The sequence below is a fragment of the Lonchura striata genome, chromosome 7, assembly GCF_046129695.1.
Source record: "Lonchura striata isolate bLonStr1 chromosome 7, bLonStr1.mat, whole genome shotgun sequence".
In the NCBI taxonomy this organism is placed as follows: domain Eukaryota; kingdom Metazoa; phylum Chordata; class Aves; order Passeriformes; family Estrildidae; genus Lonchura; species Lonchura striata.
This window is the reverse complement of record NC_134609.1, coordinates 6,105,251-6,129,272: the sequence shown is the minus strand read 5'-3', so window position 1 is coordinate 6,129,272 and position 24,022 is coordinate 6,105,251. Positions and strand designations below refer to the sequence as shown.

At 37.1% G+C, this 24,022-nt stretch overlaps 1 protein-coding gene across 9 annotated transcripts in view; it reads right to left on the bottom strand.

Annotated features, from left to right (window-relative positions):
* Nucleotides 1–8,736: 8,736 nt before the first annotated feature.
* LDB3 (LIM domain binding 3) overlaps nucleotides 8,737–24,022 on the bottom strand; it is a 112,916-nt gene continuing 97,630 nt past the window's right edge. For all 9 annotated transcript variants that reach the window (XM_021536187.2, XM_021536186.3, XM_021536188.2 and 6 more), the window contains 6 exons: nucleotides 22,461–22,588; nucleotides 16,779–17,079; nucleotides 15,367–15,547; nucleotides 13,511–13,631; nucleotides 12,058–12,173; nucleotides 8,737–10,866 (listed from right to left, as the gene is read on the bottom strand). In XM_021536187.2, coding sequence (XP_021391862.2) covers nucleotides 10,777–10,866; nucleotides 12,058–12,173; nucleotides 13,511–13,631; nucleotides 15,367–15,547; nucleotides 16,779–17,079; nucleotides 22,461–22,588 — 937 coding nt within the window. In that variant the 3' untranslated portion in view covers nucleotides 8,737–10,776. The remainder of the gene's footprint in view (nucleotides 10,867–12,057; nucleotides 12,174–13,510; nucleotides 13,632–15,366; nucleotides 15,548–16,778; nucleotides 17,080–22,460; nucleotides 22,589–24,022) is intronic.

Genomic DNA, 24,022 nt, shown 5'->3' with positions numbered 1-24,022 from the left:
AACATGAGATACAGAAGAAGCAGTTCAAAACTGACTGTCATGATGAAGAGAACTGTATTAAAAAAAAAAAAAAAAAAAAAAGGACAGTCTTCCAGCTGCTTTCATTGTTATTTCCTCCCCAGGAATTTCTTATTAGTTCTTGGAATCACTAGGGAACTACAAACTTGAATATCAAAAGAACAAAGAGGTATATATAGGGAGAAGGTCAGTCATGTGATAGGACCTGATCTTTGTAGATCCTTCTTCCCTTCAGTCTCTGGAATTCAGATGTCTTAAATCTGTGGTCCAAATATATTTTTGAGGACTGTTTGCAATTAGATGAGTATTTCTCTGTTACTGCTACAAAAATAAATATTCCATGTTACATATTAAAAGACTATTACCCTTCAGCCAGGGACACAATTATTTCACTTAATATGACATGAATTTGGCTTTGTCTGTTTTTCAGAACTATTTTACTTGAAAGCATATTCTTTTGATTATAAATTTATTCAGCTGTTTGTTACTTACAAAAGTCGTGGATTTTATTAGGTTTTTTAAATGTAAGCAAAAATAATTCAATAAGGCAGAGTCAAATCTGTGAAGAAATGTGTTCATAAAATTTTTGCTAGTGGATCACTGGTAGTAAAGAGGCAAGCCATGTCCAGGCTAGAGTCCAACCAGTCTGGTGTGGAACTGAGTCTGGGGCAGCACTGGAGAGCACTGTGGCAATAATCCAAGGAATAACAGCTCAATGAGCAGAGCATGGGCACAAGGAAACAGAAGTGTTCCCACAGCTCAAGCACTTGGTGTGATTTGGGCTTACTTGGGCTTCTGCAGGGGATTCTTCCTCAGCCTGGAGCAGGTGGCCATGGAGGAAGGAGGACACAATGGCTGTGCCTGTCCCCAGCAGCTGCAGGGTGGGAGCTGATTCCTCACTGAACTGATGCCCCTGCTGTGGCAAAGGGCTGCAGTAATGGGAGCATGTTGCTCTGGGAGACATCTTCCCAGTCAAGGACCAGATTTCCCACTGCTTTTTCTGTTTCTTCTGCCTGTGCCTAGCTGAGCTGTATGATTTTGTTTTTATGGATTCACATTTACAAAACCCTTATTGCAGTCTTCTCACCAGGTCGTAATAAACCCTGAGATAACTCTCCTTTTAAATACAAATTACTTTGTTTTTCTTAAAGCCAGAGCATTAAAAGTCTTATCACAGAAAAAGGAAGTATTTGTAGGCTCAGCAGACGTTTCACCAGGGTGCCTCACTCACATCAGTTTGTTTGGAGAATTAGTAATGTTTTCCCTAGATGCATGCACATAAAATCCCCAAAGTCTTCAGTTGCTCAGAGAAGATTAAGTATTTCAACTATAGTGCTGATTTTAAAATTTATGTTCTAATTATCAGTCAGTGGTGCCAAATGATCTACAAGGAAGTTTGAATTATACTGAGAGAAGCTGAATGTTTGTGTTCCTCCACCTTTCGTTACAAGAGGCATTTGTTTCTTTTACAAGTTGGAATAATCCTTAGATCCAAACTCACACTGTATTAACAGCTCCTCTGTTAAGCCTGATGCTCAGGCTTTGTCCTGAAACTGGAGCAATGCTGAAAGCAGAAATGTTTTTAAAACCTGCTGTTACACAAGGCAAATTCTTATCAATACAGAAAATGTCTGTCTTGGTGCGTGTAACGGCTTTATCCTCAGGGGGCATGGATTCAAGTGGAAGTGTTTCTGGCAGCTGTAGGAGGGGGTACTGTAGAGATTTACAAAGATGGACATTTATGAGACTGAAAATTCTCTGTTCTTCCAAGCTTTTTAAAATGAAACAGATCTGATCCTATACAAAAAAATGAACTAAGTTCATATTTTTCTTATTTTTTTCTCAGTCCAAACATATCTTAAAACATGAATAAATTGCTGTTAAATAAAAGTAAATGCAGCAAAATAGTCTAATTCACTTATTTTTTAATATTCTAGGGAAACTAATATGGGACTACAAAATAATAGAAGGATATCCTTGTATTTCAGCTAAAATGTCTGAAAATAGATAATGAAGTTAAAGGCATAGCAATGAAGCTTTTCTCTCTCAGTCTGTAAGGTGCTTGAATATTAACTGAAACTGGAACTTGAACAAGTAAAACTCATACAGCTAAAAGCAAATCCCAAAAAATAGTCTATATCTCCCTTTGCTTCCAATGAAATATTTGCCTGTGTCTGCAAATCTCCTCATTTGGCAGCCACACCTATTACAGTTTAAACTCTCACTGGCATCAGCAAAAAATTACCTGATTAGGGATGCAGGATTGGATCTAAGATAATAACATATTAAAAATCCACTATGGATTCAAAAGCTACTAATGGAAATTAAATCCCTGAGAATATAAAACATTCCAAGCTGTCGAACAGTTTCCATTGTACATACTCAGAATGCTAAACAATAGCAGCTATTGCATGTGTGACCATCAGGAAACACAGCTGTGCTTCTTTGTGTTACAATTAATTACTTCCGTTGTATATAAAATTGAAAGTATTGGTACTCTGGGGCGGAAAAAGGATATCCTGATACACTGCTCCTATTTCCTTACTGAGGCCTATTACTGAATGTTTCACCATTAATTCACTTACAATGAATTACCCTGCACGGAATAAAGGAAGGGTAGATTGGGTGGTTAATTGTTATGCTAAAAGCTACTTTTTCTTTGGATTTTCACTCTCCTACATTTTCTACATTATCTCATTTTACTACTTTTGCATATGCCCTCTTTGATAGGAATTGTTCACTTTTAATTAGTTGCACGTTATAATAAAGGTCTAAAATAAACATTTACTTCATCTTTTTATCTTTTTACTTGAAGGTTGTTCTATTAATATTTCTTAAGTTACAAGATCAGAGGAAGCACAATCTTTCTCTCTGTCCTTTAAAAAAAAATGAACAAAATCATCTCAACTGAAGTATTTGTGGCCAGGTTCTCTGAAGCTGGCACACAGAGATGTAATTTATACCTTTCTGTGCCAGTGAATATTCCTAAGCTGGAGGGAAATGAGGATTGTTACCCAGAGTTAGGGAGGAGTATTAACAACCCTCTGTTATGCATTCTTTTTTTTTTTTTCTTGAGAATTGCATAAGAAAAAAAACTGTTTGAGGTTGTACTAAATAGGCAAATATGGACCCTAAGGAAATACACTACCCCAAACTTTAATATCTACTTTTTAATAACATTGACTCTTTCTTTTTAGAGACCTTCTAAACAGAGAGCAGCTTCTGTGACTCCTTAGGAAGTCAATGAAGTCTCCAGCAAAAACCAGCCCTGTAAGTCTATAAAAGGTGGATAATGTGTTCTGTGTTTGTCTCCGAGGATTTAATTTCTCAGGATGTGTCTCCTACCTAGAAGTCTCAGTCCTTCACCTTTCACCACCAGACTGTTTCCAATCCGTTCTAGGATGGCAAACACAAAGCTGAATAAGTTACACGTGGAAAACATGGAGTCCTTCAATGTGAGAATAAGTAAATTTTGCCAAATGAGCTGAAACCTTTGCAAGTTTGAATTCAGGCCGGTGTCATGATGCAGCAACAGGAGAATAGCAGCTCAGAAGAGCTCCCATTCCAGAAACTGCTTTACATAATAAAAATTGCAGAAAATCACCATCCACAAACCAGCCCTGTTGTCCTTTTGCTGCAGCAGCTGGCACTGGGAATACAATCTCAAAGGCAAACTGTGCTCTGCCATTATTTTATAACCACACAGTTCAGATTCAGGTATGCTCTGAGACCACAGCTAGAGCCAGCATCCCTGGCTAGCAGTTTGGGTTTCTTGCAAGGACTTTCTGGCCAGAACTAGATGCTGTGTAGTGTACATGCAATAAAGCAGAAACTTTCAATTAGTGTCATCTATGTTGTGCATCCACAATAAATCTCAGGAAGTCTGGTATTTGCAGGATGCAGTGGGGCTGAATGCACTCACATGAGCAGCAGAGCCCACTCTATCACTTTTTACCCCACAGCTTACAGGCCTGTGAAAGGAACAGGAACTCTGCATGTGCATTAATCACAGGGAAATTTAAAACATCCTTGGAATCAGTACAGGGAAAAATTTGCAGGAAGAAAATCTGTCAAGGAATGTGCAGGGGACAGCTGAAGAATATTTTGTTGTGAAAGAACAATACCTGGTCTTTGTTTATAATACACAAATGAAAATTTTATTCCTGAAATCCTATTTTTTATATGAAGCCAGATTTTTGGAAAGTGTGCCCTTTTTTCTGCTCCCACATCTCCAGTGCTATCAAAATTGTGGAGTTGTTACTTCATAAAGCAAAAATACCTAACAGATAACAAAACCCAGGTCTCAAGGTGCACTCAGATTTCTGTATTATTCTTAAGCTATATATAGTAAATGGACTAGATGACAATTTAGGCTCAAATAGTGTAGGTTTGAAACATATGGACTTAAAGGAAATCAGAATCTCAGTTCTGAGTGTTTTAATCCACATATATGTCCCATACATGCAGGAATACATATAGGAATGCTTACATTAGTCAACATGAAGATTTCTTTAAATGAAACTAAACATTGATCCCAGCATTATTTTCCTGTCTACATATGATTAGATCTTAAAAGAACTTAAACACTGTAAATCATTCTTTTGTTTTGAAATGAAATCTTTAATTAAGGCTATAGATATTCCTTAAAGCTCCTAAAAATCCAAAACATCCTCTTCAATACACCATGAGAATAAAACAATCTAGAGCAGCAAGTTTTCTGGCTTTAGTATAGCAAGCAGCATTCATTCCACAAGCACTGGAACAATCATCACTTTCACTCAATTCAAGGTTGTCTTTGTATCTTCTAATTAAAAGAAAAATAAATCTCAACTCTTTCAGTAACACTATGCAGAAACAGAAGAATTTCCATAACATCTTTGTCATAAATGAAAATAATCCCATTTCTAAAGTAGTAAGATTAGAAAATACTTTTGTAGTAGAGGCAGATTTATCAATGATACTTTATGCATACTAATTTATTATTCCCTAACAGTTATGATCTGGAAACTTTTAAAGGAAAAATGTTTTGTTCAAAAGTTTATATTTGTTAAAAAAAATCCTTCCTGTCTTTATTACAGAGAAAATTCTTGTGACTCAGCCTGACAGTCCTTATTAGTACAACACACATTTGTTACTGTTTTCTTTTGATGTAATCTTCCTAAGGGGAGGAACAAATGTATTTTAACAGCTATCCAAGGGCGTATTTCATAGGCACGCAGCACAGAACTTATGCCTGAATATAGACTGAATCTCATCCATAACTCTGATTTGCCTGGGAGAACAAAGCATTTCATTGTGTATTCAAGAATGGTTTCAGCAATCTTATTCACACATTCCTTCCTTCCTTAATCAACAGAAACTGTTTGAATTCAAGATGCATGATTGGGGTGGGAGGGGCAAGCAATGCCAAAGCCTATACTTTTGAAATCTCCATTTTCTGCAGAGCAATAATCTCTCTTTAAGAGTCTCTGTTAATAATCCCTTAATGCAACATTTGCCACACATTTTGCACCATGTCCTTTCCTAATGAACTTTGCTCTGTTCCCTTTTTCCACCCTGTCAGCTGGCATGGTGCTCTGCTTATGCCTCTATTGCTTCCAGTTCCAACAACTGAACTCTCCAGGGATCACAGTGCACAGTTTAGGAAGCACTGTCTTGTGCAAAGGTTAAGTGTCAGAAAGACAATCTGAAAAACAGAAATTTTGATCTGAGAAAATACAGCATACATTCTGGGCATTCTTTCCAATTGCATTTCTTATGCACATAGTAAACAGAAATTGGGGCTGGGAAATCAAATAAAAAATGCACCAAGTTGTGATTCCTGATGCTGTACTTGGTAATGGCATATAAATCTAAGTCTGTTCATTTATAATCTAAATTCTTAATTATGTTTAATATACTTATTTGTACTTCTAAAATGCCTGCATTTCTGAGGGGTGTGCAACAGGAATGCACAAAATGGCTGTTTTTGTAAAACACAGTTATATGAAGTCATCCTTTCCTTTGTACCTATTTCGTGACACTAGATCTCAATGAGGGTGTTTAAAACATTTTGTGTATTTTAAGTAACTTTTGTTAAGAAATAGTAGAACACCTACCTGAACATATGCAGTCAAACTTTGTTTGTAGATGCATCAATTTAACTGAAGAGAGAATTTACCCACTCCTTACAAAGTTACTATAAACAGTATTTGTTGACACAATAAGGTCTGGGACTATACAGGCCTTGCTGAGTTACAACATGTACTGTTAGCAGACTGCATCTTTTAAGCATATTAATATTTGTTTAAAACAGCATTATTTGGTCAATAAGACAGTCAAGACTGATATACAATAAAGGTGAAACCAATGCTTTTCATTTTTATTTTCAGGTCTGAAGTAGAGAGTACAAGCTTGTGTATACTTTCTTACTGATATAACATGGCTGAAATCTGTCAGCTGTTCACATGGCATATTAATAAATATACCCAAATCAGAAAGCTTTAAATGTTTTTGCACATTGCTATTATTACTAGACTGTTTTATTCATGTTGGCACAGATAATCCATGCAAGGTAATTACTCACATCTCATAAACCACCAGACATTCAGTTCTGAAATAACTAGAAACTTAGGGAAAAATATCTATCTAAAAGCAAGGACACTTGTGGCATCAAGTCAACATGTCAAAATATTATAAAACCTAGACTTCTAATATAAGATCACTGCAGGCAATAAATCACTCAGTTTCAAATTCTGATGTTTATAAACAAATTAATATCCACTACCTGGAGATGAGTATTGCAAAAAACCATTAGTGTGCCCAGCATTAGACACTAATGAATGTGTTCAGTGCTGTAGACATTCACATTATTAAACATAAATACAAGTAATCTTCAGCAAAACATTTCACACAAATATTGACCACTGAAGGACCAATGGAAAAATATTTTTCCTTGTTTTGAATTGATTTTATAATTGAGAATTGTGTAACTTGTGAATCCAATATAGTGAAAACTAATGAAAAAAAAGTCTAAGACTTTTTTTTTTTTGTCCAGATAATAAAAGTAACCTTATTTGGAAACACTTAATTTTGCCCTGTTCTGCAAAAAGAACACCAAAAGAGAGAAAAGCATTAAAAAAAGCTTTTGAATCCTTTGATGGAAAAGTTATTGAACACTTTTTAGTTAGAGAAAAGGCTGATCTTTTCAATTGATCATTCAGAGGTACAGTATCTTTGTTTTATTGTGTAAAACCTCACATTAATTAGAATGAAGAGAAATATTCAGAAGAACTTAGGACTTATCTCAGGCATCTCTTACAAGACATAAAACATTATCAAGTACACATTATTCATCTTATTCTATTTTTGTACAACATTATTTTCCGTGATAGTTGAAAGATCATATTTTGAATTTCAGAGATATATATTATTATATAAATAAGCATTTTACCCTCTCCATATCACAAAGGTGATGCAGCAGAGGAGTATCAGCAGTTATGTGGTATTCTACCTCTGTGAAAGTTAAAATGCTACATTATTATTCACAAATTTCTGGTTCAGATAATGTGCAAAAATTATATCTTAATATAGATATCAAGGGCAGGTTTGTGGCTTCCCTATTTTTGGACCACATTATGAAGCAGCACAAGTCATAACAGGAAATTTTTATTACATGATAATCCTCAGGGTATCACTGTTCTTCATTCAGAGATATTGCTGTACCTCATACAGTGATATGTAAACTAGCTTTAATTTCACTTTTTCAGACACCAGCTGGAGTCAGGGCATGTGCTACAGTGCAGGTTCTCTGCCCAAGGAATTTTTCAGGACTCTCTCAAGCCAGTACAGCTCCCACTGAAGTCTGTGCTGCTGCACTTCACTGCTGCCACCCTGCAAGCCAGCTCAGCTCTGCTCACGTACACTGCATTCCCTTTCCTGCAGTCCAGACCAGATTTACCAGATTGGATCCTTGCTCACCCCTGTGTATGTATGCAAACCATCTCTCTGGGTTATTGGGAGCTTCTTGTACCCTAATTTCTTCCTTGAAGCCCTCATCCTGACTGTTGTGATCCTGGTGCCCCCTACCCAGCCTCCCCTGCCCCACCCAATTCTGCCATGCCAGTGTGGTGAAAGTGCCCTTACCTGGCTATTCTCTGCCCCGAGCCCAGCCCCAGGAAGGGCTCCCCATCTCCTCAGTGCCACTCAGCCAGGGGCCTGCAGAGCCCCTGCATTCTGACAGCCTCAGGTGCCCTCCCTGTGCCATCCCAGCCTCCCCTCCCTGCCCCGTGTCCCACAGTCCCCCCAGCCTGCCCCAGCCAGGCTGCCTGCCAGAGCTCTCCACACACTGCACTCCCTCAGCTGCAGCCCAACACCTCTGGCCAGATCCTAAAATGATTTATCCTCCACGGTGCCAGCCAAGAGGAAGCTTATAGGGACATTGAGGGGAGAATGAGGCACACACATATAAACACATGCAGATCAGAGGTGAAAGACCTCATGAAATTCTCCTGAGGCATCCATCACAAGCCCTTCCCATGGAGCCTGATTCCCTGTTCTGATGTTGCAGTCAGAGTAGTCTGAGTCAGTGGCCAACACTGACACAAATCTGCCTAAAGAGTATCTTCAATGCAGTCTCAGCATAGAGTATGCTGATGTGAATTCTCTCAAATAACAGATAATAACAAACAGTATTTTGTTGAATGGCACTGAAAAATGAAATGTAGGATTTTCTCACTGTTGTGAATATGTATTTAATGAAGTCAAATAGGAGTGGAAAAAATATTTAACTTCCATAATTATGATTAATTCCTCTGGAGAATAGTATGAGCCAGATATTTGGATTTTGTAATCTACGGGACCATATTCACACCAGCCCAGCACCGACTGAAAACAGAAAATTTGCTTGCTTACAGAAAAAAACCCAAAACAAACAAACAAAAAAAGGCTTTGCATATAATGTACTACTGTTTTAGAATAATTCATGCATATAAAAATCTGACCCTGTAGCAACTCAGATCAGATCACTGCTAAGATCAGTGAAAACTAAGATACCTACTGAATAAATACAGGTCATACATGTCAAAACTGCCACAGGCAGTTCAGGTTGTTACTTTTGTCCAAGATGCAGACTGCCTGCAGCTAACTTAACTCTTATTTTAGAACTCCAAATTTCATTTATTCCTCCCCTAAGCTTTGGATAATTTTTCATCCCTTAAAAAACACACAAATGAAATGGGCATTATCCACGGGAGGGACAAGACAGACAAGGTTATGTAATTTTTAGCTACTCAGAACACAAGGTAAAATAGGTGCAGATGACACCAGCATATGGCCCACAGAAAGCATCCTCAGCCTCAGAAGTACTAATTCAAAACTCTCAGTACTGCAAGCACACATCATAATTCTCACTTAAATGAGTTAATAAAGCTTGAACAATGATCAGACTTTCCATCTTAACTCCACCAGACAGAACTGCTGTCTCCCATACTCAAAAGTATTATCAGTACTACAAGTATTGCTTATTTGAGAAAAAGAGTTTTATCAATAACAGTCTCAAAAACTTGAAAGTTGTTCTCAAGCTATTAGGATAGATGCCTGTATAGTTAGTAGAAAAGATGACTGTATGGTTATCCTAGTTGTTGGAACATAGCTACTGTTTTCCAATGGCAAATACTGCTACAATTCATGATGTGCTACATTTAAAGTAAGGAAAGGAATAAAGAGTATGTGCCTGCTGCCTTACAGATTTTTGATACACATACATTTACTATAGGAAAAAAAATTTCTTTTTCCTAATTATGTGGGATAGAGGAGGGAATTTTTGTAAGCTGTCTCCCACAGCCTAGCTGTGCTAGATGTGTTTCTTCTGTGTTCATTAGTGTGAAGGTCCAGATGTAAGTTCCTACCTCCCTCTGATATCAGTGGGAATTAGAAACCAAAAGAAGATTGAATCTCTTTTTTTTTATCACAGGAGGAAAGGAAAATGGTTTTGAATTAAAAGCTGGCCTTTCCAGTCAGCTCTATTCCATTCAATGTAAGAGCAATTTGGAGAAAGCCAGTTGTCCTTTTCCATTACGATTTGAAAGTGAATTATCTACTGTGCACATAGAAGCCAAGTGCACTAGCAAGGTTGACCCAACCATTTTATATTCAAATTGTTATGGATTGTCACCTAGGCTTCCCAGCTACATATGGATTCAAGGCAGACTTATTATTTGGAAAGAATCTAAAATATCTGATGCTATGAGGTAGCACCACAACATAATGGAACAGCACTCACTTTTCCTAGAGGAAGCCCTAATCTATTTATTTCCCTTTGAAAGCTACGGCCTTTGGATCTACAGATGACTGTACATATGGCACTTACTCATTCTTGCTGTGAAAGAAAATGACTTAATACAGACGTATTTTTCCAGTTGTTTTTGAACAGCAGTGTGTGGTCTAAGCAGTAAAACTGCTGTGGGCAGTTAACTTGAAACTGTATTTGCACATTATTTTTTATAATAGGGTTTTTAGTTAATTTCAATATTTCCCCCAACTGTTGCTATAATAATGGACTAGTTCATGAGTTCATTTGGTTTTGACTGCTCATTCAGTAGGTTTTGTATGAGCTTTGCAAAAAGCATGTTCTGCATTTGTGAAAGAGGATAAAGTTAAACTTGAGAAGTACCAACATCTAGCTTTTACCAAGAGAAGTGCTAGCCATGGTTATCAACGTTACGATTGCCCTGTTAGTCATCTGTTTTACCCCAGCATTACTGACTACCAACTCTTCTTTTAAACATTGATGGCATGGGCATGCTTCTTGCACAGTGGCTTGTCTTTCTTGGAGTAGAATGGCTGACCTTCCAAATTCACATGGCATACCTAGAATTAATAATAAATGCAATCAGGAATAATTACGGAAAAAGAAAAGGGAGAAAGATGTGACTATCAGTTTCAACTGTATTGCTCCTCTGCCCATGCATTTCTTTGGTAGTCTTTAGGAGTCATGTATTGATTTGCTATTGATTTAACCCACTGAAAGAAATCAAGTTAGATCCTCAAAAAGACCCCCACTGTGAGAACTGCATATTAACAACACATAATAAAGCTATCATTTCCACAGAAAACAGGGCAGCTAAGGCAAATGAATGAGCAAAAAAGAATATGAAATATTCAGAGAAAGTGTATTTATAAGTAATCAATATTTATAAGTGATTAAGAGCTGTTATCTTGTCAAGGAAACTTGCTTAGTGTTCCTTCCTATGTCAGAATTTCCAAAAGATTTCAGTTTTCACAAAAAACTTTTTTGCAAAGCTAGTTTAGCTTCAGATATTTATAAATATTTCTATACTTTCAACTAATTTACCTAAATTTTAGACTTAAACAAACATTAGAAATTGTCAGTGTCAGTTTGGTGTGGCTAACATACTATTTCTAGCTAATCAGAGATTCTAGATATTATTACTTTAGGAATAATACGTTGCAGAGCTGCTCAGTGGTATTAGAACCAGATGAAAGTACTGTTTATCATATGGATTTTTCTGCTTTGTGTGCTGTGTGGGAATATGGCCACACTCCAGAGCTATGTGCACACCACAGATTGATGAGTTTGACCAACTTCTATGCTAATTACTATTCATGCTCTCTAAACAGACTTCTTTTTGCAAGATTCAACAAGTATTCAGCATGGAAGTACAAACTTCACTGCTTTGTAAGTAAGATTATGGTTATACTGTTCAGTATGGTGTTAATTTACTTTCAGTCTTGCTCTATCTTTATTTGGCAAACACTAGAAAGAATAACAGCAACAGTGGTTTGTACTGCTGTATGTACTATCTAAAACTGGATGTTTTATTAGGAAACCCTTATGATGATCAAATTCTGTAATTCTAGTAAAAGTTATGGAGGAGAAGAAAAATTACTCCCATCCTTCTACAAATAAAAGTAAAAAATGAATTTTCATCCCTCTGCATCCTTAAGCACATGTTAGTTATTACTGCTTTCAGGTTTTCTGATGTTATTACACAATTTAGGAGTATAAAGGAATGAGATAGTATTTGATGTAGAACCTACAGCACAAATGAAGCAGGTGTCATGCCAAGTGTGTCCAAGAGCTTCAATGAATTTATCTCCAGCTTCAACAGGATAATCACAGCCATGACATTTTGTGCTGAACAAAGCAATATAATCTGAAATATAACAAAAAGCAAACTTAGAACAAACTCTTAACATAATCGTATTAAGTCCAAAAGAAATAGAATGTTTCCAGGCAATGAATGTTTTTGTTGTTTTTGCTCAGTTTCTTACTACATTTACTGAAACACTCCTACTGAAATATGCTTCTTTTCTTTCATATTTAAATACAAATTCAGTCCAGAACCCTCCATTAGTATGACATTTATCATCACAAATGTGGAAGACATACAAAAAATCCATGTAATTTGAAGTTGTGTTTCTCACACTTTGAAATTAGCCTTAATATACGTGGAATCTATTCATAGGACAAATATGGTTGTACAGAAGAGTCTAATGACAAGAGAATGTTACAAGTTTCCATGCCTATATTAATGTGTTTTTTGCATAAAAAGAGAACACTATGGAAACGCCATGTTGGCTGATTAATACATCTTTATTTTATCAGGTGTGATTTGGAAAGGTTTGACATTGAAAAATAATAGTGGAAATTCCAAAGGTATATGGAATCCATGAGAGTTATTTGATGTTCTGACAAAACAGAAATTGTCAATTTTAAAGGGTAGGTACCCCGTCAGTCATGCTGTATGGATTCTTTTTCTTCACTAACAGTTACTCTGACTTGTAAAATTTGAATTGCATAGCCATAAGAAAGGAATCTCCAGAGAGAAGTAGGCCAGTTGCTCACTGAATGCATAAGGGGAATACAGAGGGAACATCACTTAAACCTTAACCTCCTTCCTGACTATGCCAGGCAACTCATTTGCATGGCAAGTACCATTTTGGGAAAACATGGCCCTTTCCTTTCTTAGCTGGCAAGAAGCAGTTTCTTTGTTGCAGCAGCCAAGAAACAAAATCTGTACCACCATGTGCTGCACATCTGTGCAGACCTATCTCTTCCTAAGTGTTGGTTGAACAATTCTAGGGTGAGGTAAAACAGCATCAGAGGTCACAGCTCCAGCAACTCAGAGGGATTGTGGGAACTCTAGAAGACTAATTTTTCATTTCTGGTGAGCAGAATCTACAGAGTCTACCAAGAAGGGGAGTGGAACAGGGGAAGGAAAATGAGTAGGGAAGGAAGTGCAAAGTATGATAATACATAAGGGAGAGAAATGAGAGAAGGCATTGTGGACAGTGAGGCAAAGACCAGTGCTCTGCCATTCTCTCATATAACTGGAGTAAAATACAGAGAACACAAACACTCGTTCATGTGGAGAGGGGAAACAAAATCCACGCTGGATGGGGAACTGATATTATTTTGTTCACCAGGTGCGTTATTCTTACTTTGCTTCCATGAACATGAAGCACACAATTACTTGCAGAACTGTAATACCTTTCTCACAGTAAGGCTCCCCGTCCTCCATGTGGAACAGGCTATTCCCAAATGGCTTCTTACAAGCAGCACAGACAAAGCAACTTGTGTGCCAAGTCTGTCTTAGGGCATGCATCACTTCCTGTAAAACAAACAAACAAACAAAAATCTCCAGCAGAATAGCCAGCCCTGCAACTTCCTCCTGGAGAACAAACACAAGGCAGAGATGCTCTAAATTCTTCCCTTCTGTATCAGCCAGTTCCCTCCTCAAAAGAAAGAATTATGACAGAAATTGGGCTCCTTTTGGAAAGAAAGAGGAAATAGGAAATAGCTTTCTAAAACAATGTATTTGCCAAAGTGAAACAACATGGTTCAGCCAGCAGTTTGTATCAACATGCCCAGTCACTGTTGCAGGAGGGGTTCTGCACAAAGATTCTGATTATTTCCTCCTTTGTTTTGACATGACCAGTATGAACTCTTCAGTGCAAGAGTATGATTTGTTAAATAAATTTAAAAGAGTAATTTTCTAAGACCAGGAATAAGTGGTGTAAGTCTGTTGTTACAAAATAATCTAGATTCTGTAGTAATTTCTTTATGCTTCTTCTTACAAGAACAATTCACAACCTAATCTAAAAAAAGCTAAAAAAAAAAAAAATAGAAAAGGTTCTTTTAACTTATGTGATTAATAAAAATGAGCCTGCAGGTCTGTTCCTAAGCCACAAGTTTATCACAAAAAACCCCAATTCTGTGCAACTGATGTTCTCCTCAGCTGAATACAACTAGATTTTATTGGCTTCTTACTTCTGCCCAGTATGAAGAAATCTCTATTACTGCTTTGTTCTTTTATCATACAGAAGTCTTCCAAGTCCAAAAGCTGCTGTACTAGGCTCTGATGCACAGTTACCTGCTAATTTGTCAATCTTATGTGCAGCCAGAATGATGTTTGACAGTGTATCTCTGTCCAACAGCCCGGATTTCAAAGGGCCAGCTGCATAACTGCTGTAAATTAACTTTGTTAGCTTCAGTGAAACAGCATTGATTTATACCAGCTGAGAATCTAGATCCTATTTTATGTTGCTTCCAATTATACACATAGACTCTGATTCTCTTTTAAAGATTGCTTTTAATGTCCACTGATTATGAGAAAATGGATTGAAGTCCTCTTCCATGCTTTCAATCCAGTGAATAGACAAAATAGTCTATTTAGATTTGCCATATATCCCATTAGAGAATCACCATTTGAGATTCATTAACTTCTGTTACTGTTTGCAAAACAACTATTGCTGATAAATAGGTTTGGATTCATTTATGAACCTCAGTGAGGTAAGAAGCAAAAATAGCTTGAGAAATCTTATTAATATAAATAGAGGCAGCTGGCATCTTTGCTATTTTCCTGATGAAAATCCATAATGGGAAACTGATTTGTGACAGCATTCATTAGGTAGGTTAAGTCAGCACTCTGCTATAAATTACTCCTTCTGCTGCAGTAGCAAACAAGACTTGGTTGGAGCCAGAGCTTCAGCATCTATGTCTGATGCTGCCACCCCTAATTGGCAGTTGCAGAGAAGAGCATCTGTAATGCCAACATTTAAACAGATGTCAAAAAGTGACAGCTAAGCAGTGAAAAAACAGTGGGGGAACTCCTTGCTTCTTAGTCTGAGCTATACATTCACTACAACTGCATGCATAAATATACTTCAGATGGAAAAAAATTATCATAAAATAATGTTTCTCATTCTGAAATAATGAACAAGCTGGGAAATAAGACTTAAAAGGATGAAATAATAAAACACCTACATTCACTGCTTACAGTCTAAATGATTTCACTGTTTCAGGGATCCATACAGCTGCAGAAAGGGTTAACCTTGTTCTCTTACCCCCATAATCTTGGTGTGGCATCTGGCACAGGTTGGTGCGAAGAACTGTTCATAGCAGCGCTCACAGTACACACTGTTCTGCTCCTCCACAAAGCACATATCAGCCAAGGATGTCTTGCAGTAAGCACAATTGAATTCTTCTGGGTGCCAAGAGCGTCCCATGGCTACCAGGAAAGGACCTCTGCAACCAACCATAATTTATTTGTAATCTTATTTAATCTCATTTGCATTGTGAAGAAAAGGTTGAATGACCCTGATTGCAAGTCCACTTTCTCAGACACCATGTACACATGTAAGAAGCTACTTGAACCATGAAGTGCATATTGAAATAACATTTAGAAACCCGAATAGAAGTGGTCTTTTCCAAGACCATTACTCAAAACACACTGTTTAAAACATTTCATTATTGTTTGGTCTCATGCACTGCATTTACAGACAACTATTGGAAAAATCAATTGTCTTCATATCTGCATAGCTATAAGTGGTCTTTGTAAGCAGATGCAAAGACAAAAGGAAAAGGCCAAAGGCAACAGAAGATAATGCTACTATTTGAAAGCATGAAATAACAGGCAAATTTCCATCTTTACACACCCACACCTCACAACAGCTCCTAAAGTCTCCTACCATCTTTCTGTCTGACAGCACTGCGTGCAGCATGTTCTAGAAATGTCAGGCTATCAGGTGACAGCTTGCCGTTTTGTTATGTGGAAGACACATTAAATTCATTTTGGTGATTGACTCTGGTGATTGTAATTAGATATAATGATTATTACTGGAATATTTCCATTCCAGAATATATGAAGGGCAATAATCAGCAGTTCCACATCACGAAACTAGCTCCTTTTTAGTGAGAAAGACTGTCATTAAACATGGGTTACTTAAAGTTGGATAGCACTGTAGAGGCTAACAGCAGGCACTGGTCCAGCAGAATGAATTGGGAGGGAAGGGAGAGGCATGCTATGAATCACTGGTAATAGAGTGTAGGCATTATCTTTCTCCAGACACAAAAGCAACAATTACATTTGGTTGCTGTTCCAAAATGATGCCTTATTCCTTTTCTCTTCACAAGCCCACTCTTTGCTCCCAGCCCCTTAACTCTCCCAAATGAAGTTGCACAAACCTCCTTCAAAGGGTTACCTTAGGACCAGAAACCTGTTTAAAATCAAGCAGGGATTTGCTGCAGCATCTAAGAGCCAAACAATTAGCATGTATAACTTTGCAGTGATAAAAAGTGAACCACACAACAACAAAATGAGCTCTGGAAATGTTAAATTAATGAAGCAGACAACAGACATCCCTGCTGTGTAATTTAACAGAGTCTTAGGCTCTGGAACTGTACATTAATGTACAATAACCAGTCTTCCTGATACTTTTTTTCTGCTTCATCCCTCTTCAAAAGCCCGTGACCTTACCGAATGATGCTGTTACAGTGCCCGCAGAGAGGAGTTCGGCTGCTGGCAGGAAAACGCTCCGCCCTCTGAACTGTTCCCCGGGCTAATGCAGGGGGCTGGGAAGAAGTTGAAACTGGAGACGGGTAAGCAGAAATCGTGGCAGGAGATGGCACTGGAGCACCCCTTGGTAGGATGTGCTTTGTGACAGTGGTGGTGGATTTTCCAGGTGCAAATTTTTGGGAAAAGGAGTCATCTGTTACCCAGGGAGGGCGACTCGCAGGCTCCGTGTTGGCAGGGGTGTAGGAATGAACTGGTGCTGGCGCTGTTTGAAGCATCCCAAAAGAAACCAAGAAAAATTTTAAAGTCTTTTTCTTCTACTGTCAATACAGCAACACCAAAGGGTACTCCACGACACACAGACAATAAAAGCTTTATTTGTCGTTAATTACGGCCTGTCCCATTGTTGCTCATTTATTCTGGGCTGAAGCCAAGGGTATCAGCACAATCACTGACTTCTAATACACATGCATTACAGAAATCATTGCCTACTGGATTTTACTGATTTTATGGAGACCATTGTGAAGATCATCTCTTCATTTTCTTGAAGGAATAGATATGACAATTCTGTGATAATGTCAAAGACTGCCATATACTCTGTTTAAGACAGGTTAAAAATATAAAAGCCAGATAATATAGTAAAGTTTTAGACAGAATTCCCCAGAATTTCAATAAGTTATGCTTAACTTTTGATCTCATTATATTAATTAAAATACAACATGTTCTCCAGATGTCCCTGCTATCTGTCATTTGGAGGTTTATTCCTAGGTTTTTTAATAAAAACAGGCTCCCACAGGGGAAACAAAGACAGAAGCACTGGAAGCAATACTGAGGGAGCCAGTTCAGCTCACATGACCAGCAAGATAAAGCCAACAGCACTTAGAGGAAGGCCAGACTTGTGGTTATGACTGATCTCAGTTCAGTTCTTGGCTCTGCCACAAATTTCCTGTATAACTTTGAGCAAAGCAAAGTGTGTCTGCACTCCAGTTCCTGTATGTAAAACAGAATATTCTCCTTTCTCTCTTCCACCCTTTGACTAGCACATAAAACCTTCAGTGCAGTCTGTCTCTGTGTTTGTGTGCACCAGGCTCTAATCTTGGGTGGAGCTTTATCACATTAAAATAAGCAGGAGCCAGACCCTGCACATACTGACAAATTTTCCCATTACCCTGCTCTTTTCAAAACGTCAGATCTTGCATTATTTCGACTGAAGTTACTGCCCAAGAAACAGCCTCACTTTGCCAAGTACAGGAGCACTAAAAGCAGTTTCCTTTTGCAAGGAAAACAAAGCAAATGATTGAAAAGAAGCTTGGAGAGCTGAAGTGTTTTGCCCAAATGAGAGAATACAGGTTTGGAAACAGAAGCTAGTTCTCCAGCAGTCTGGGCAAACATTCCACACGGTAGATCCTAGTACTAGTACCAGGAAAATCATGACCAAATACAACATGTCCAGGTTTAAGGGGCTTGCAGGTAGAAAGGTATTTCAGAAAAGAGGGTTCTGAAAGTAACATGGATCTTTCTGAATAATTAAGTGGTGAGAAGTTTATGTTCAACTTAACACTCCTCCTTCAGCCCACACCCTACCTCATAATAACTTACATTACTGATTATTGGCAATTTGCAAGTGCTTAAATTGCATATATATCAACGCACTGTGATCACCCTTGGGATCTTTTTGTTGAGGTCAGAGTTGAATCTAGTGCATTTTCTTGATAAAAATTTCTTATGATACAGCATCAGCAATGTTTCTGCTTCACAGAACTGTATCCCACCTTAGCTTGAGGCTTTTTTATTTTGAACTTGGAAATTATAAACAGTATTTAAAGATTTCAGAACAGAGTTTATATGCAATCTCTTTAGATCCTGAGGCTCTTGCTATTTATGTATTACAGTATTAAGATATGCAAAATTAGAAGTTAATATTTAATCTCTAATCAATGAGTTCATAAGGCTCCCACCTATGAGGCTAATTAAGCAAGGTGACTTCAGCTCACTTCACTACATTCTCTCTACCTTCTATTTCTTTTTACTCTTTTTTTTTCCTATTTGCCGCAGTAAAATAAAGAAACAGAAAAAAGGAAAGTAAAATTAAACAACAAAATAGGATTTTTTTCCAGCTACTAAAAGGAAGTACTGGAGGAATTACTGCAAAATGACAAATGTTGGGTGTTTGCATCTGCTCCGAGTTCTCTTTTCAGCTATTATAATTTAATTTTACAGGCCTGATTTATAACAATACATTTTCCTTTTGTGAACAAGCTGCAATTACTATTGCTTCAAAATAGTATCACTGCAACATATTAGAAAGATTTCACTAACTTTGAGATTTTAGCAATTGTTATTAAAAGGGAATGATTTTATTTTCTTAGAAGTGCATCCTTAACATATGAACAATTAGTTCATATGAACAATTAAGTACATATGAACAATTATTTTGTCTTATTTCCTACTGACATATATATTCACCTTAAACGTTTATGTATTTCAAAAAGTCATCCAACACTAATCAAGAGAAAAAAGGTGTTGTTTGCTGCTAAAAAAGTACTAAGATTCAGTATATCACAGAATATATTCTCAAAATACCAGTATTGTATGAGTTGACCATTAACTGTTAAAAAATGAATACTTCAAATAATTCAGTAACTTAGCCTCTATCACCTTGTTTCTCTCAGACCTCATGTTCTCTGGGAATGGGAAAGAATGAATGGCATTATTGTTGTCCTGAGCGAATGGCAGGAGAAGAGGTCTCTCTCAATAGGAGTAGGAGCAAGCCAATTCCTTGTTTCTGGGGAAGTTGGAACTCTCCCCCTCAGCTCTTCATTTAGGGCCTATGGTGATTTTCTCTCCAGACAAAAAGGCACATTACCAAGACTCATGTAGTAAAGCAAAGATTTATAGAGTCTCTAATGCTTTGGTCACACAGACTTGCACTGTGAGAACGTATTTTCTTTTTTTTTTCTTTGTTAGTAGATGACATAAGTGTTACTCTTTATCAGTAACAAAATAAATTAATAACCACAACTGATATGATTTGTTCTACACTTAGTGGCCACATCCTTGAATCCCAAAGTTTTCCCATACACTGTTACAGTACAGAGTAGATGACAGAGCAGATGATGTTTTATAGGGAGACACTATTCTAATTTGTAGGAACTAAAGTGAAATATGTGGAAGCCTCTAGTTTAGTATGGAAGGTGCTTAGGATTCATTATAAAATTCATTAAGAACTGTGAGAATCTCTCTACCAATTCCTCAAAGAGCAGATCAGGCCTTTATGCTTGACCAATTTTGCATACACAAGTAGGCCCAGTTGGACTTAGGGATTTAAAAGGAAAGATCTGCTTCCTTCCATTTAGGTATCGTGTTACTTCGTGGTACAGAAGTGGAGCTGAGTTGTTTGGGATACGTGAAAGCCTATGCTGGTCTGGGAAAGCCTTCGGGAAAGGAACAGCCAGGTATGTTCTGCCATCTAGTGGGCCTTGCTCAGAAGAGAAGTCTGTGCTCCTTTCAAACACGGGTTATGAAATTTAGGGAGATTTCAGGGTTCACAGGTTTCTCTACTGGAAAAAAACGAAGGATCTTTAGCAGCAGAAAATTTTCCACTTGAGTTAGGTTAGGGAAATGTAGACTGCCGGATTAAATCCCATCTGAGCCAGATACTTAACAATGCAGTTTCATTTTGAGATTTTAGTTTGTTTGGGTTTTATTTTCAATGTGAAATTAAAATAGCCTTGTAAATCCTTGCAGTGACTGATTCAGGAGTCTCTGTATTAAATATATGACCCTGTTGCTTGGTGTTTTAATATGGAAGTTGCTGCCCCACATTTCCAAGGGAAGCCAGTCATTGACAAAGTTGGATGAGGAAGTTTTCTAACTGTCTTGGTGGTTTGCTTCTAAGTACTATTGATTTTCCCATCTGTGACAAGAAATGTTATTTCATCCATTTCTTCCCAAGTGGCAATTTCCCATTTGCTCTGCAACTGTCTCTGGGGATAGCTCATGCTCCAAAACCACTCTGAAGTGCTACTACATCAAATATAAAGTACACTTTACAAAGTACCAAAACAAGAACCAAACATCTTCACTGAAATCTCTGCCTGGAACCTCTCTTGTAACTGAGTCACTTCAGGGTTCAATTATAAAGGCATTTTAGAATCCCTTATTGGATATTTCAAACTCCTAAACAGTACAGGAGGACCTTTTCTTTCTCTGCCAACTATTTAAGCCTTTATTGAGAGGCAATGAGGCTCAAAAGCAGCAACCTAAGGAATTGCAAAGAAACACCAGGAATGTAAGGAAGTGCAAAGAAAATACCCAACCCAGGTGAAAACAAAAGCCTTTCCTCTTATTCCAAGTGGAATTCAACAGCCAGCTTTGACTTTACCAGATCCAGCCAATAACTGGAAATAGCTGCAGATGTATTTCTGTGGCAGGTTTGTATATTGAACTGGAGTTTATACTTCCCCAAATGAGCACAGGGTTTAACATCAGTCAGTGTATTTAGGAGATATTTTGATTTGCCAGAGTTTGCTCTCTTCTGCATTATAGAAATAAATCTGTTGTCATTGTCTTTTCAAGTCAAAAATAATAGCATTTGCCTTGAGTGAGAACATGGTATACACTGACACACAACTAAAGCAAATGAGGAGAAGCTGAAGGTTTATTTACTTTGAGACCTTTAAATAGCTCATGAGAGCTCTGACTTGACTTTTCCTACCTTTATGTCTCAAATATAAAGACCAATTGATTTGTCTGTCTGCTTTATGTCTAACTAAAATTCCTACATTTGTTTAAATTCAGTAGATCCAGAAATAGAACGTTATAGAAGACAGAGTTTAAGACTTAGAATTCTTGGCCTTTTCATGTTTATTTGACTGTAAAAATATAAATCAACTTCTTAATTCTCTTGCTAAGATCAGAAAAACCTTAATTAGAAACAGAACCACCTTTAGACTTATATTGGTGTTTCATTTAATTCATTCAGTTTGAAGGTTCACATTTTGGTCATCAATGGTTTCAGAAGCCCAGTCCATTTTTAACACATTAATACCAAGGGAATTTAAATAATATCAAAGAGCATATTTTCCAAATAAATGAATAACCAAATATATCCCTTAGGTTACTATCTCTGGGAAATGGGATAGCATTATGAGGTGCTTAATACCTCATTCTTTATGTCAATAATAAGCCTAAGTTTGAGAAACTCAATATATGGTCTTACCTATTTTGCAAATATATCCTATTCAAGCAAACTCAACTTATTTTACCTCCCTCCCGAACTGTGCATTCTTTTTTAGCCATTTTCTCAATTCTGTAGTGTCACTGGGCTCCTAATTGGATACACAGGTTATTTTTCAAATTCATTTATTTTGAAAAATCAGTTTAGACATTTTTATTAGACTTTTCCCTTGCTTTTATTTTCCCCTCTGTTTGTTTCATGTTTTAGTTCTGAAGTAGATTACAAATACAACATAATCCTTAATCTTCAAATAATCTGAGGCAAAACTAGCAACATTTAGACCCATGTGTATAAATACTTTCTGGTATGTCTGTGTGCAAAATGTGTACTTTCTACATTTTCTTTTTCCAAAAGAAATGTGTGAGCATTTTTTTCTGAGTATTTTCATTACTTTGAAGGCTCCTTACCTGGCTGGTAGACAGAGGGCTTTATGCTGGCAGTAGTAACAACTCTTGTTTTTGAAGCAGCAGAAGGAGCAGGACTTTCACTGTAGCTTCCAGAAACTGGCATTGGTGTATATGACTGGATTGTGTTTCTGAAAGCAAAATGTATGTGTGAACAATTTTATAAAGAGCAAAAGTTACTGATCATGGAGTAACAGATCTGGCAGCGTCCAGAGCACTCCAAGAGGATCTCTCTGTGAGAACTACAGAGAGAATGCTGGGAGATTCATCAGTCTTTGTCGTTGCTAAGAAAGGCTTGGAAAATTCTTTGGAAATAAAAATTAATCAAATAAGGATTTTAAGTAACGGCAAGTTTGCTTTTTTTGTCATCACAGAAAATAGCTTGCTGAGAGAATATGATAAATTTGAAACTCTCAATAACAAGGGATCAGACTTCACAAAGCTGCATACAAAGTTTGTGTTTTCTTTTCCTCTGCAAGCAAAAAGGTCTGGTCTTGTCTAAGATAAATCAACGAGTCATATCTGGACTTAAAAATACACTTGCTCAGCACAGTTATTACTACTAACTAAATGTTAATTAGTATTTATATACTGTTATACTATTTTCAAAAAATATTGAAGTGATCTTTAACATTTTTTCTGAAACGAATTCTTTTCCCAAGTTAGACTGAAAAATTTACATTAATTTTCCTACTGCTCAGATTCATCCTTCAGAAAAAACCCCATATGATATGCAATATTATGATGCTTTTTCTTCCAGTCCTATAATAAAAACATTTTCTCACGATTCCAAAAATCAGTAAGAAACAGTTTTTCTCTATCTTATGGCTGAGATGGTGATTCTCAGTTTGATTACAGGAACAGATTTCAAAATATGCCTCTTCTATCTGCCAGTTACTTGGGGTGATTCTGTTTGTAGTGCCTGTGCTTCACAGACTGCTGAAAGAGTATCACAGTCAAAGCAAGCAAGAGAGAATAAGAAGTACAAGGAAGGGAAGCAACAGATAATGAGATGAGTGCAGCAAGAAAAACCCACTCACTACAGAACATCCTCCTTACTTACCCTGAAAACAGTTTTGCTTGTTTTTTCCCTTCAGTGTCACTCCCCCTATGAACTAGATCCCTATCTATTTGCGCTGATAAATAATGAGTTATTTCCAAAGTGGGTTTGTCTATAGGAAAACATTTGTCAGCATATGAAAAGAAGCATCCAGCTTTCCCAGACTATTGGTCCATCTTGACTTTACTTTCTTTAATAGTGGAAACAGATACCATCTGGAGAAAACATGTTATAACCTACATGGCAAACCCAGCAGATTTCTTCCAGTGCAGGTAAGAAACATTCTGAAAAATGGAAACTTTCAATTTTTAATTTTCAACAAAATAAACCTGTTCTCAATGTAGTTTTTTGCTTCTGTGACAGTGTTTCTACTATAGATTTAGTTTGCATAGCATTGCTGCCTCAGGCTAATTTATTTTGTCTATTTAGCAAGACCTAGAAATTTAGCAATTGCTACAATGGCTATAGCTAATTGTTTCTGTACCTAGTCTAGGGCTTAGGCCTG